The 12,405-nt window shown below is 47.0% G+C and overlaps 1 protein-coding gene and 1 long non-coding RNA gene across 2 annotated transcripts; one reads left to right on the top strand and one right to left on the bottom strand.

Annotated features, from left to right (window-relative positions):
- Positions 1–367: 367 nt before the first annotated feature.
- Positions 368–9,706, bottom strand: mecp2 (methyl CpG binding protein 2). Its single transcript, XM_037104683.1, has 6 exons — positions 9,551–9,706; positions 6,625–6,820; positions 6,337–6,548; positions 6,052–6,245; positions 5,822–5,958; positions 368–5,310 (listed from the first exon to the last, which is right to left on the bottom strand). Exons 1-6 carry the CDS (start codon positions 9,580–9,582, stop codon positions 3,007–3,009), a joined length of 3,075 nt encoding a protein of 1,024 aa, XP_036960578.1. The 5' UTR covers positions 9,583–9,706; the 3' UTR covers positions 368–3,006.
- Positions 8,802–12,259, top strand: LOC119023060. The gene is made up of 2 exons (XR_005076154.1): positions 8,802–9,381; positions 11,820–12,259. It is a non-coding gene; the product is annotated as an uncharacterized LOC119023060 (long non-coding RNA).
- Positions 12,260–12,405: the final 146 nt, after the last annotated feature.

The raw sequence follows: 12,405 nt of genomic DNA, 5'->3' as shown, positions 1-12,405 counted from the left end.
CATCAGAGAAAAAGAGAGTGTGTGTGTGGGTTAGGGGTGGTGGGACATATTGATATTAATTGATCTAACTATTGATTATATGCAGTTTATTATAACCAAGAAGCAGCTTTCATGTTTTACTCTTTTTACAAATGTGTCTCCGTTCAGATGTCCTGAAGAAACTGACTTATAGTGGACCTGCATCTGACGGAGCCAGCAGGGCCCTCTGGGGCCACTGCCAGGTTGTTGATCCAGGCCTGGTTTCTACCTTGAACTCCGAAACAGCTGATGGTAAACAGCTCTGTGATTGGCTGCCTCAGTGTGGAGGTGTTTTTGTGTGAGAGCTACAATCAGTCAGACGAGCTACAATCAGTCAGACGAGCACACATCAGGGACAACAAACGCTTTTAGTTAGAAAGAAAAATAAGAAAACAGGTAAAAACTAGTTTTGTCTACAGCGACAGTGTATTGGAGTTTCCACTGAATTCCAACCAGAGTAAAAGCAGAATATTCATCCTCAATATTAGCAACTATGAAGTCACCACACACATCACTACTAAGTCTAGAAACACAACATGGCTTGGCTGACATGGTGGCTTCTGGCAAGACGCACAATATTATAGGCACTAAACTCTGGAACATGCAATATGGTGGCTGGTTACTGTAGTTTGTGCCGGGTCGAGTCCTGTGGAGTGAGTCCGTTCACAGAGGGACGTTTGATTGCTAACAGGGTCACTGCTCTGAGCAGACCGGCGGAGCAGCAAGTACGCAGAGGTCACCAGTATGAGGTCACCATTGTGAGGTCACCATTGTGAGGTCACCGTGACGCAACGTCATCAGGTGAGTGGACAAGCACTGTTCAGAATGAGGCACATTAATTTGATCCGGGATGAAGACATTCACTTGTTAATTATTTTCTGGTCGAGGGGCAAAAAGCTCATTGTTCCAACGTCAGTGCTAAAGTGCTGGAGCTTCCCCGAAGAGTTGTGTGACCGCCAAGGTGCAAAGACTGAAGATTACTGATGTCAGGTGTGCTGAGGAGGCAGCGGTGTTCAAACAGTGTCCGTGAGGTCACATGACTGAGAGCTGAGAGGGGTCATATGGAGGGTCTGATCTCTAACGTGATTTATATCTGTTTTAAATCAATGACAGGGCTGAGCCACAATGTCAAACATTGCTGGGGCTCTAAAATCTGATCAATAATCCTCAGTACTGTGGATGTAATGAGTCCGAACGAGCAGAACAGTCTGTAGGTTCAGAGATGACATCACTTCACTGTAATGAGCCTATAAAGCAGGAGGAAGTGACAGTGCTCCGTTTTAATTTGTAGCTTTAAAATGAACAAACATTCTCAGGTCCGACGTGTGAAGTCAGAAATGTCCAGTTGACACCTCTGTCCAGCATCGGACTGTTCAACTAAAATCAAAATTGGTGAAACCTCAATCGTTTGGACCAATGAGAACGCTGACAAGGCACACGGACATTATTCAGAGGGCGGGGCCCAACAGGTGACGCTTTACATTCAGGCCAAACTGAATCTTAATCTCATCACACTGAAATGAAAAGAAGCAACGTTTCATGAGGATCACAAACTTTACAAGACTGGAACCTTTTCATTAAACAACAATAACCAATTTCTTGAACGCGTTTTCAGACGTTCTGAACGTCTGTTCTGGTTCTGTTCTGCCCTCAGCTCTCACATGTGGCCTCACAGAAGTTTCTGCTCACTGTTGCGTCTCTCCATCTCCGGCACATCTGACTCCACATGAAGCCGAACCAGAGCTCGTTCAGGGTTTGACTCCTGCAGACCGTCAGTGAACCCTGACGAGGTCGACCTCTGCGTACCTGCTGCTGCGGGTGAAGGCCTGCAGCTTCACTGAGCGACATGCAGGCGGCTGATTGTACAAACTGGAGGAGTGCAAACTGTTCCAGACATTCAACACGAGGACACGATAAAAATGACTCCATATCCCACTCTTTCATTAAGACTAAGAACTAAAATAAAGCTACTGTAAAAGTGGGTTTGGTTTGATATTAAAAGCTTCCTTTGGAAACAAAAAGACTCTAAAACTAACAGACTGAATGAAGACGAGCGTGGAAGAATCTCTAACTCGGAAGAACAACTGGCTGCGTTTGAAATAAGAAGACTGAGAAGGACTTGAGGTTTTCTTATCAAACAACTGATAGTTTCAGCGTCTGATAGGAGGAATCAAGGACTCCTTCAGTTATGATAACGGGTTTCAAATACACAATGAGGTCTGTGTAGAGTTCTACTCTATCATCAGATTGGCTACCAGCAGGGGGCAGTCTGGAAGAGGAATGAAACAGGACTGACCCTCATCTTCAGGGGCTTCAGAGAAAACGAGAAAGAAACCAAAGACTTTAAGGTGCAAACCGCCGCCCCACATCACTTCAGGACCAGTTTCAGTAAGAGACTGTCAGTCAACACGAGGAGCTTTAGTGACAAAGAGCAGGACTTAAATAAAAGACTGTCAGTCAGCAGCACGACGATGAGTAAGGGGCCGTCAGTCGATAATATCAGAGTTTAAAGCTGTATAACAGAGACAAAACAATAAACTATCAAAATACAAAATAAAAAAAGAGGTTATATTCCGGAAGCAACGTTTCGTTCAGAGTAATGTGTTGTTAAGCGTTGGTTTTTAGTTCCAAACTACTCCCCCCCCTCCCCACGGAGACTAGCGGGACACAACAGCTGCCTTTTGATTATATATACACACACTTGTTTATCGTTTTTCCTTTTTGTTTGTTTTTCCTAGAAAAAGACACAATCCGTCCTCCCTCAGCTGTCCCTCAGCGCCAGGTCGGCTCCCACATCCAGAACTTTACAGAGTCTCCAGACAGAATCAGACGGAGTTGAAGCTGCAACAGTCCACGGCGCTCCTTCCATCTGAAAACAGTGTAAAATCACTAAACCTCAGCGAGCAGCTCTGTCACACTCCTCCTCCACCTGGTGCCGACACCGTCCGTCAGTCTACCGATCAGCCAGTCTGTCCATCAGCCGACCAATCAGCTGACTCTTTCGCTGACGACCGTCCGTGACTCTACCGTTTCTTCTCGGCTGGGGCAGGGGACGGCAGACTGGGGTACGATGTCTCTGAGCTCCCTGCCCTCACCTGCTGCCTCTGGCTCTGCCCGGAGCCGACCCCTGCTATCTGCCCCGGGGACAAGTCCGACCCCAGCTATTCCTGTGGATCCAGGAGCCCTCGAGGTGCTGTTTGACCCTCTATCGCCTCCTGTGACCTCTCTGCTTTCTGATGCCACGACTGGCTCCCCTCTGCCTTCTGCTCTGACGCCTTCCACGCTGGCCTCTCGGCTTGGCAGCAGGCTCCCTCTGCCAGGTCGTGTGGTACTCAGATCCTGGGGCAGTTCGCTCTGGTTCTGCTGAGCTGGGACCAGATTGGTCCTGGACAGGCTAGGGGATGGCCGGTGGGATGAAAGGTGCTGCACATTGGGCCTGGTGAGCTGAAGGTGGGGTTGGGGGCGCGGCTGTGTTTGAATCCGCTGGAAGTGTGGTTGTGCTTGGGACTGGGACTGTGGTGGCCTCGGCTGGGAGGGAGATTGTCTGGGTTGTGGTCTGTATTGAGTCTGTTGTTGATGTTGTGATGGATGCCTCGTCTGCTGCTGAGGCTGCGCTTGATGTCTTTGTTGCAGGTGAGGTTGAGGCTGGGCTGAGGTTCTGGACTGGGGTTGAGGCTGGATTTGTGAAGAGGTTCTGGGCTGGGGTTGAGACTGAGGCTGGCCTGAGGTCCTGGACTGGGGTTGAGGCTGAATTTGGGAGGACGTTCTGGGCTGGGGTTGAGATTGAGGCTGGCCTGAGGTCCTGGACTGGGGTTGAATTTGGGAAGGAGTTCTGGGCTGCAGTTGGGCCTGAGACTGGGCCGGGATTCTGGACTGAGATTGAGTCTGAAGCTGGGCTGGGGCCCTGGTTTGGGGCTGTGGCTGCAGTGACTGCCGGGTCTGGGTTTGAGATTGTTGCTTGAGCTGGGTTTGAGGTTGAGAGGGGTGCCTGGGCTGGGTTTGAGGTTGGAGAGCCGTGGGGGACTGAGCCTGCGGGTGTGGATGCCTTGTTTGGGGTGGATGAATGTGCAGGATGGATGGGGACTGAGGCGGATGTGGAGCTTGAAGCTGGGTTCGGTGCTGGGCCGGGGAGTGGACAGACTGTGACTGAGGTTTTTGGGGAGAGACCTGTGGCTGACTGTGGGTTTGGGATGGGGGCTGCTGTGGCCGCAGCTGGGGTATCACATGCCTGGTTGGGGAGGGCTGGGGTGCTGGGTATCGAGGCTGGGCTTGGGGCTGACTGGGAGACTGAGTCTGAGTATGCTGCTGGGGACGGGGCTGGGGCTGGTGGCGTGGCTGAGGGGGAGGATGACGAGGTTCAGATGGGGACTGAGTCGTGGGCTTGGACTGTGGTCTGGGAGGAGCTTGCTGGGTGTGCTGGGAGTGTTGGGGGGCAAACTGAGGTACCGCCTCGGGCTCAACTTCAGGCCTGGACTGGCTGGAGGGTGCTGGGTGTCCAGAGGCTGGAGCAGGAGGAGGAGGAGCAAGCTGATCCAGTGTGGAGGCGGGGGAATGTTGGTGGCGATGATGATGATGGTGGTGGTGATGATGATGGTGATGTTTGTGAGGCGGCCGGTCCTTTCTTTTGTGGCTTTTTGATGGGCTAATGCTACTGCTGCTGCTGCTACTCCTTCCTCCTCCGTCTCCACCTTTGTCACCTACATCTTCATCTGCTTCATCTACTCTGCTTCCTCCATCTCCTGCTACTCCTGTTTTCTCCTTGTGCTTCCTCCCTTTATGCAATTTCTGTCCATGTGATTGGCTTTCATCTGAAGCAGTGGGCTGCTTCTGTGATTGTGAATGGCCCTGCTCAGAGGGGGCGGGCTGAGGCTCTGCAGTCGGAGCTCCCTCGCCTTTACCTCCCTCCATCTCTGCAGCAGCCCTTCGCTCAGTTTCAGTTGTTGTGGCCATTGGAGTTTGACCACTCTCCCTCTCCTCCACCGTCTCTCTCGTTTTGCGTTTTTTGATTGGCAGGGCTGTTTCCTGGACGACAGGTTTGGTGGAAGACTCCTTGGCAGCTCTCCGTTTGGCTTCAGCAGCTATAATGGCAGCTGCAGTGTAACTCCCAGCTGTGGGGCTACCGGAGGCCGATGCCGAGGAGGTGGATGCTGTGGCAGCCGGTGATGTTGCCGAGGCCGAGGCTGGTTTCCTGCCCCGTTTCTTGGGGGCGGTCTGTGTTGGGGCCGGAAGTTCCTGTTCTGATTTCCTCTTTCTGCCGGGGCGGGACCTGGGCACCAGTGCAGGAGACACGACCTGCAGGGAGAGACCACACCAACAGGAAGCTTTAGCATCAAGACTGTCACAACGGGTCTTAAATCACAATCTGTACTTTCTGCATCAACATGACAGATGGAGTGAAGAACACTGATCACTATTAATGTGTAAGGACACTCCTACAATATGTAAGGACACTCCCACATTATAAAAGGACATTCCCACACTATATAAGGGCACTGTCACACCATGTCAGGACACTTCCATGCATAGTTTAAAACCCTGCAGCTGCTCCAGGTAGTTAGAACTGAAGAACTCTCTGAGAGGTGGAATGTCTTCAACAAATTTAAACAAGTCCAGCTGACTATGATACAGTGCCAGGACCTGGATTACCTTAAGTTTTGTTTTACTTTTCGTTCTAAGCATCTCTATGTGGACGAATCAGAGGAAGTTGCAGGGAAAAGAATATTTGCCACACAGGTTACAGCTGTGATCCTTAAACGATAACAGTCTGAAGTTTATGGATGTTTTATTGATTGATTGATCAGACCTTTGAGGCAGTGGAGGTGGTGCCAGTAGATGACTCTGCCTTGCCAAAAGGCATCTTGACCAGCAGTTTGCCTGGAGTTTTCTCAACCACACGCTTCATGGCCACGCCCTCTGTAGCCTGCCGCATCTTCCCACTGCCTGAACAAACACAAAAATGTCAACACATCCATCAAACAACTGAAGAAATCATAAAACACTCTGAACTCCTGTTTATTTCAAAAGGCCAGGTACCTTTGGGCCGCCCACGCCCTCGCCCCGATGGTTTCACCACCTTTGGTTTCTTAGGTGGACGTTTCTCGCGGCGTGAGGGGCTTCCACGTCCAGTAACAGTAAAATCAAAGTCATTTGGGTCGGTGGTTGTGTCGCCGACCTTCTGAAAGTAAGCGATAAGTTCCACCTTGGAACGAAATGCTTTTCCCTCTGAGCTGAGGAAGATAAAAACAACAGTGGTCATGGTGATGTGGCTCCTCCTCGTCACAGTAAACAGACACAGCATCAGTAATAGGCGTGGCTTACTTGATCAGGTAGACGTCGAACTTCCCTGCTGAGCGTCCAGACTTCCTCTGTTTCAGTTTGCGGGTCCAGCCCTCGGGCAGTGATGGGTCGTCGTACAGCGGCCCACGGTCCCGGATGATGGAGCGCCGCTGCCTGGGTGAGCCTGCAGATTCACTGCCGCCAGCCGACTCCGACGCCGGCTCCTCTGATGGGCCCGCCACTGGCTCCAACGCCTGTAGGAAGGAAATGACATGAAACCAGCTTCTAATCACAGACAGGTGTATTTTGAAACCACCTGTTCTATCTTACCTGTGTTTGTGGCTCCGCCCCCATCTGTGACTGCAGCGCAGCTGTTGGGGACGTGGTTGATGCTGCGGTGTCTGCACCCCGGTCAGCATGGCGACGCTCCCGGCGAGTTTTCTTTGTCTTGCTGTGGGACCTGTCTCTCTCTCTGGCTGTGGGCTGGGGGGCGACAGGTCCCTCCTCCCCCTCTTGACCCTCCTCCCTGAAGAAAGACATGACATCACTGATGACATCACATGGTCATTTACATTTACAATTAGCAACTTACAATAAGTACACTTGTCACGAGAGAGAAACACGACATCACTGTTGATGGGGTAAAAAGAATATAGAAACATTTGGCAAGCCGTCATCTGAGGATCGTAACTTATTTATCAAGGAGAACTTAAGTACATAACTGCTGTGACGTAAGTGCTAGCGATACGAACATACAAGTGCATCTACGTTGTTTTTTTGTGAGAGGCAGTCATGAGGCCGAAGTGAAGCCTGAACAAATGAGTCTTGAGTCTTTCGTGAAAGACAGAGAGTGACTCTGTGGTCCTGATGTTGGTCAGGAGTTCGTTCCACTAGTGAAGCCAAGAGCTCTCGCTGGGGCGCTGATCTTTTCACGTGAACAACAGAGTTCAACACACAATCAGACACACACACACACACTGCGGGGGGGGAAGCAGCGTCCTGGGAGGCTTCGACACGACATCTCAGTGAAATGTTTATATTTTGTTTTCAGGCAGTTTCACAGAATCAAACATCGCCGCGTTTCATCACACGTAAGAAAACACTGAACATCATGATGACGTAAAGCAGGAACATGGCGAGCAGCGAGTGTGCATGGTGTCGTGTGACACACTTCAGTTTCAGGCTCTGATGTAAAGATCAGCTGTTCCTCACGGTTCTGCTCTGACTTCAGTGGTTGCGTGGCGACGCCGTGACACTCGAACGTTTCTGAGAACAGCAGGAAGTCGGTCCAGGTGGTAAACAGGAAGTGATGTCACGTCTGCTTCTGCTTCAACATTTAATTCACAAACACAAATTCTTCAGTATATTTTTTCTGACTTGATGTGTTTTCTAAGCTTTGCTTTGTTCTTCTGTTTATTTTCATTACTGATTGATTCACTTATTCACTGATAAAATAAGAGGTGCATCATCTCAGATATATTGTTGGGCTGGGTTCATCCTGCGACTCACTCATTAACTCAAAGTTCCTCAGTTAATTTATTAGTAAATTAATCTGCAACAATCAGTTATCACAAATATTAACTTCAAATGCTTATTTAGAATATTTTACAGATGGCTGGATTAAATGTGACAGTTGAAGATAAACTGATTAATCAGAAAACAATCAATAGATGAATCAAAGACATTTCAGCATTTCAGCCTTGTGTTTGTCAAACTGCTGGAAGAATAAATGATAAATTCATTAATATAAATTAAATTGTTGAGTGAAAGTTATTTCAGTTTTACATGAACTTATGAATCAGATGTTAATGATCACATCAGATCAATACTATTGATTTGTTTTAATCCTTCTGTTTCTGTTCAAACTGATTGATTACAAAGATGTTTGACCCATTTTAATCTACCAATCTAAATTACTTATTTTCGTTTTAAAACTTGTCAATTTTTTTACATTTTCATGTTGAATAACTGATATTTTCTTCGTTAGAAATGTGTTTCAGGTCACAGCAGACAGGAAGAGAAGTTACACAGCTCAGAGGCCAAATCAAAACTAACAGCTTCCAGTGAAGACCCGGTCCAGACCAGCTGCAGTACCAGTGAGCTGAAACTGGACCTGCAGCATCAGTCTTCTTCACTAAACTCATTATTTGAGTCATTTTTTTGTAAAAGCACCAAAAATAAAAATAAAAAATAAAAAAAACGTTTCCAACATCTCGTAAGTTTTCTTGTGAACATCCAGCAGGACGAGTCGCCTCTATAGACATTATTGATTACTTAATCGAGAAAATGATCAGCAGATTGCTCAATAAGGAAAGTTGCTGCTGTCATTTTGAAGAGGAATCATTACAACCACGGTCTGTTTCCTCCTGCTGAGTCTCACATTCATCATGTGACCCGGTGAGGTCTCGACCCGCAGGTTGGGAACCCCTGTTAGTTAGTGTGTGTGTGTGTGTGTGTGTGTGTGTGTGTGTGTGTGTCTACCTGCAGCTTCATCACCATCATACACACAGACGCACACACCAACACAGTCCTGTAAACACTGAGTCACAGGTTCGAGTCCAGCCTGAAACCCTGACACACACACACACACACACACACACACACACACACACACACACACACACTCACTCACTCACTCACTCACAGCTGCCTGCTAATGAGGGTAACTATCAGTTTAAGCTAGCATTGGGGGCGGGGGGGTTATAACGGGCCATGTAGAGGGATGTATGTGCGTGTGTCAGGCGTGTGAGCAGTGGCGTGGTTAACCCGGATTGTTGAAGCCGTGTAAACACTCCGACAGCCAGACTCCGGGTTGTTTTCTCCTCCTCACATCAAAACACACTCAGTGTTTGCTAACGAGCTAGCAGCCTGTTAGCCACCTGCCTGACGGAGGCGGGTGGACACACCGCCGGTGACCGGGGCTGTGATGTTTGTGACGGACACACCGCTGCCGACCCCCGGCCCGACTTCCCGGGTAGTTGTGTGGACGTCTGAACGGCCCGGCGGCGCACGGAGAGCGGGCTAAGCTCGAGCTGACGTCCGTCCCTGCGCTCCGGCTACAGCAGCAGCTAAAGTACAGACTTAGCAGTAAGTTGGTGACGTATTCCCGCTAACCCCGCTCCGCCGAGACAGGCCGGGGTAAAAAACAGCGCACTTTTACTTCAATAAAACACACGACAGAAAACAGTCTGCGGCGGCCGGAGCGGCGGCAGCGGCGGCGCTTTAACGGAGGATAAAATGTAAAAACCGCACTTACAGTCTCTCCTCTCCGCTCTCCACGGCGGCCATTTTTATTTAAATAAATAATTTTATATTAAAAAAAAGCCTCCAAACATCTCTGCTCCGTCCTGCTGTACCCCGCCCCCTCCGACTCCATTTTCAAGCGCCGTCAGTGAACAAACACCGCGAGATCTGAGAGGAGATGAGGTCGACACAGCGCAGGGGCGGTGTAGTCCCGCGAGATGTGAATTGTCATCGGTCAGACTGACGCGTTCAGGTGACGCTCTGAAATCTGTAAAAACGAACGAAATCAGTTTTATTGAACACGAACAATACTGAAAGCAACCGAGTTAACGTGAGCTCATCAATACAGAGACGACAAAGAATTAATGAAACTTAATGCTAAAAAAAACAAACAAACAAACAATAAAATAAGATTGCTTATAGTAGAAAATATGGGTGGCTGTCACTCGGGTCGAGCCAGCGTCTTGTTATCAGAGGGTCGCTGGTTCTATTCCCCTGGTCTGCATGCCGAGGTGTCTTTGGGCAATATACTGAACCCCAGACTGCTCCTGATGTGCTGGTGGCAGCTTGCACAGCAGCTGCCACCATCAGTGTGTGAATGTGTGAATTACTGTAAGTCACTTTGGACTAAAGCTCTGATGATGTGTTTATGTATAAACACTGAAGATACATCATCAGACAATGAATAGTTTGAAACACACAATATATTAATGTATCTAAAATATTTGTCTAAAAAATTCATCCTGATGTCTCTCTGTGCTGTCAGGTGTCAGAGTGTTGACCTCTGTTCACATTGTCCTTCACATACAGGAGCACTTGAGCATGAACAGTGTTGTTCTGTATAGACTGTATATATTTATATGTATTTATGATTCCATTGCCTGTACATCACAGTGGCCACTCGGACATTATGAAACATTTTCTTTATAATTTGTTATGTGCCTCTTATATTGATTCAGAGTTATCTTTGTAGTGTGACACAGATCATGTTCACTCTATAAAGACTGAAGTTCTTCCTTCAGAATCTGACTTCATCATCATGTTCACTCAGTGTGGCTTCAGCAAAGATAAGAAGCAGTAAAAACACAAGAACAGGACGAGCTGCAGAAGATTGAAGTCATTAAATGACTGTAAATACTTACAAACATGCATAAATACAAATCAGTAACGTAAAGAAGAAACGATTTGTTGTCATATGAGTTCAGTGAGATCAAACAAACTGAAGTTATTACAAGAGATGGAAAATAAAGAAACATGTTGAAGACATTTTGATCAGCTGCAACACACAGAGATTCAATTAGCTATCAGCTAATTTACATCTTCCTCATAAACAACAACAGTAAGAAGTCTGTGTGTTAACAACTGACCTCAACTCACCTCACACACACACACACACACACACACACAGATGTCAGATTCCTGTCAGATCTCACTGGCTGAACTTCAAACAGGGAAGTGAGTGAGTGGAAAGTCTTCACTTCCTTTAAAAAAATAAAAGTCCCTTAAACACACACAGCCCACTGTGATGGCCTGATGTGTCTGTCTCTCTGTCTGAGGATGCTGGGATGTTAATCGTGTGGAACGTGACCTGCAGACTAAGGTCTTTCAGTGGCTGAACATTAATCAATTAAATACTTGAATGGTTATTAAGATTTTTTTCTTATGAAAACGTGAAACAACTAACCTAATGTAAGGAAGAAGGAGTAGAAGAAGGAGACGAAGGAGAAGAAGAAAAAGAAGAAGGAGAAGAAGAAGAAGAAGAAGGAGAAGAAGAAGGAGAGGAAGAAGAAGAAGGAGAAGAAGAAGGAGAGGAAGGAGAAGGGGAAGAAGAAGAAGAAGAAGAAGGAGAAGAAGAAGGAGAGGAAGGAGAAGGGGAAGAAGAAGTGATGATGGAAACAGACATTTAGAGAACAGCTGATCTGTTTGTGAATTTAAGTTAACTTCCTGTTTATGTTGACTTCCTGTGGTGGCGTCATTACGTTAAACCCTTTGTTGTGAAATCTGTGTACGTGATGGATGTTTGGACTTCAAGCTGAGATGACATGTAAGGCCAGTGACATCAAAATGAGTCACAACAGCCTGACATGATGTCACTGTGGTTTTCAGTATTACAATACTTCCTGTCGGGTCTGTTAGAGATGAAGCAGTCGTCACTACACTCACACTGAACTTGTGTCAATCACTTCATCACATCTTGCTTCTTACTTGTACTGTTTGTTTGTTGTTAGCTGTTCTGTGGTGAACTTCCTGTGTTTAACACAGTTTTCTGTTCTCACTCCCAGGTGTAGCCAGTGAATGACCTGTAAAGACATCAGTGAACTCTGCTCCTTCTAACAGGCTGCAGAAGATCTTCACCATCTCTTTGGTCATGTCCTTACCTGCAGATTTTTTGGGAAAATGTGACTACTTTCATCCATCAACAGACTGACAAAAATTTTGTTTTGGACTATCAAAATGTATTGTTCGTTATTTTAAGCTAAAGCTCATATCCATAACTGCAAATTCACTAATCAAAAACTTTGTACTCACCATCTCAAAAAGGAAATCAAACAATAAATCAACATAATTAGTCAGTCTGAAAATAAGAAAGCCATAAAGACTCTAGTATTATTTTCCTTGTTTTCATGTTATTGAAATGACTTTGAGTTTGCCGAACCTGAAATGTTTTTATTTTTGTCCCTAACCCTGCACTCTATGATGACATGTAACTTCAACTTGCTGACATCACCCTGTTTTCATCTGTAACACCCTCACTCCATATGTTTATGTTTTGTTTGTCAACAACCGCAACAAAAAACAAACAAAAAAAAGACATACGGCGGCTTTTATTTTTGAGGACTACTAACCGGAAACGACTCTTATTGCAGC

The sequence above is a fragment of the Acanthopagrus latus genome, chromosome 7 (genome assembly GCF_904848185.1).
Source record: "Acanthopagrus latus isolate v.2019 chromosome 7, fAcaLat1.1, whole genome shotgun sequence".
NCBI classification, from domain to species: domain Eukaryota; kingdom Metazoa; phylum Chordata; class Actinopteri; order Spariformes; family Sparidae; genus Acanthopagrus; species Acanthopagrus latus.
Note: the sequence above shows the minus strand (reverse complement) of the source record. Positions and strands in the feature narration are given on the sequence as shown.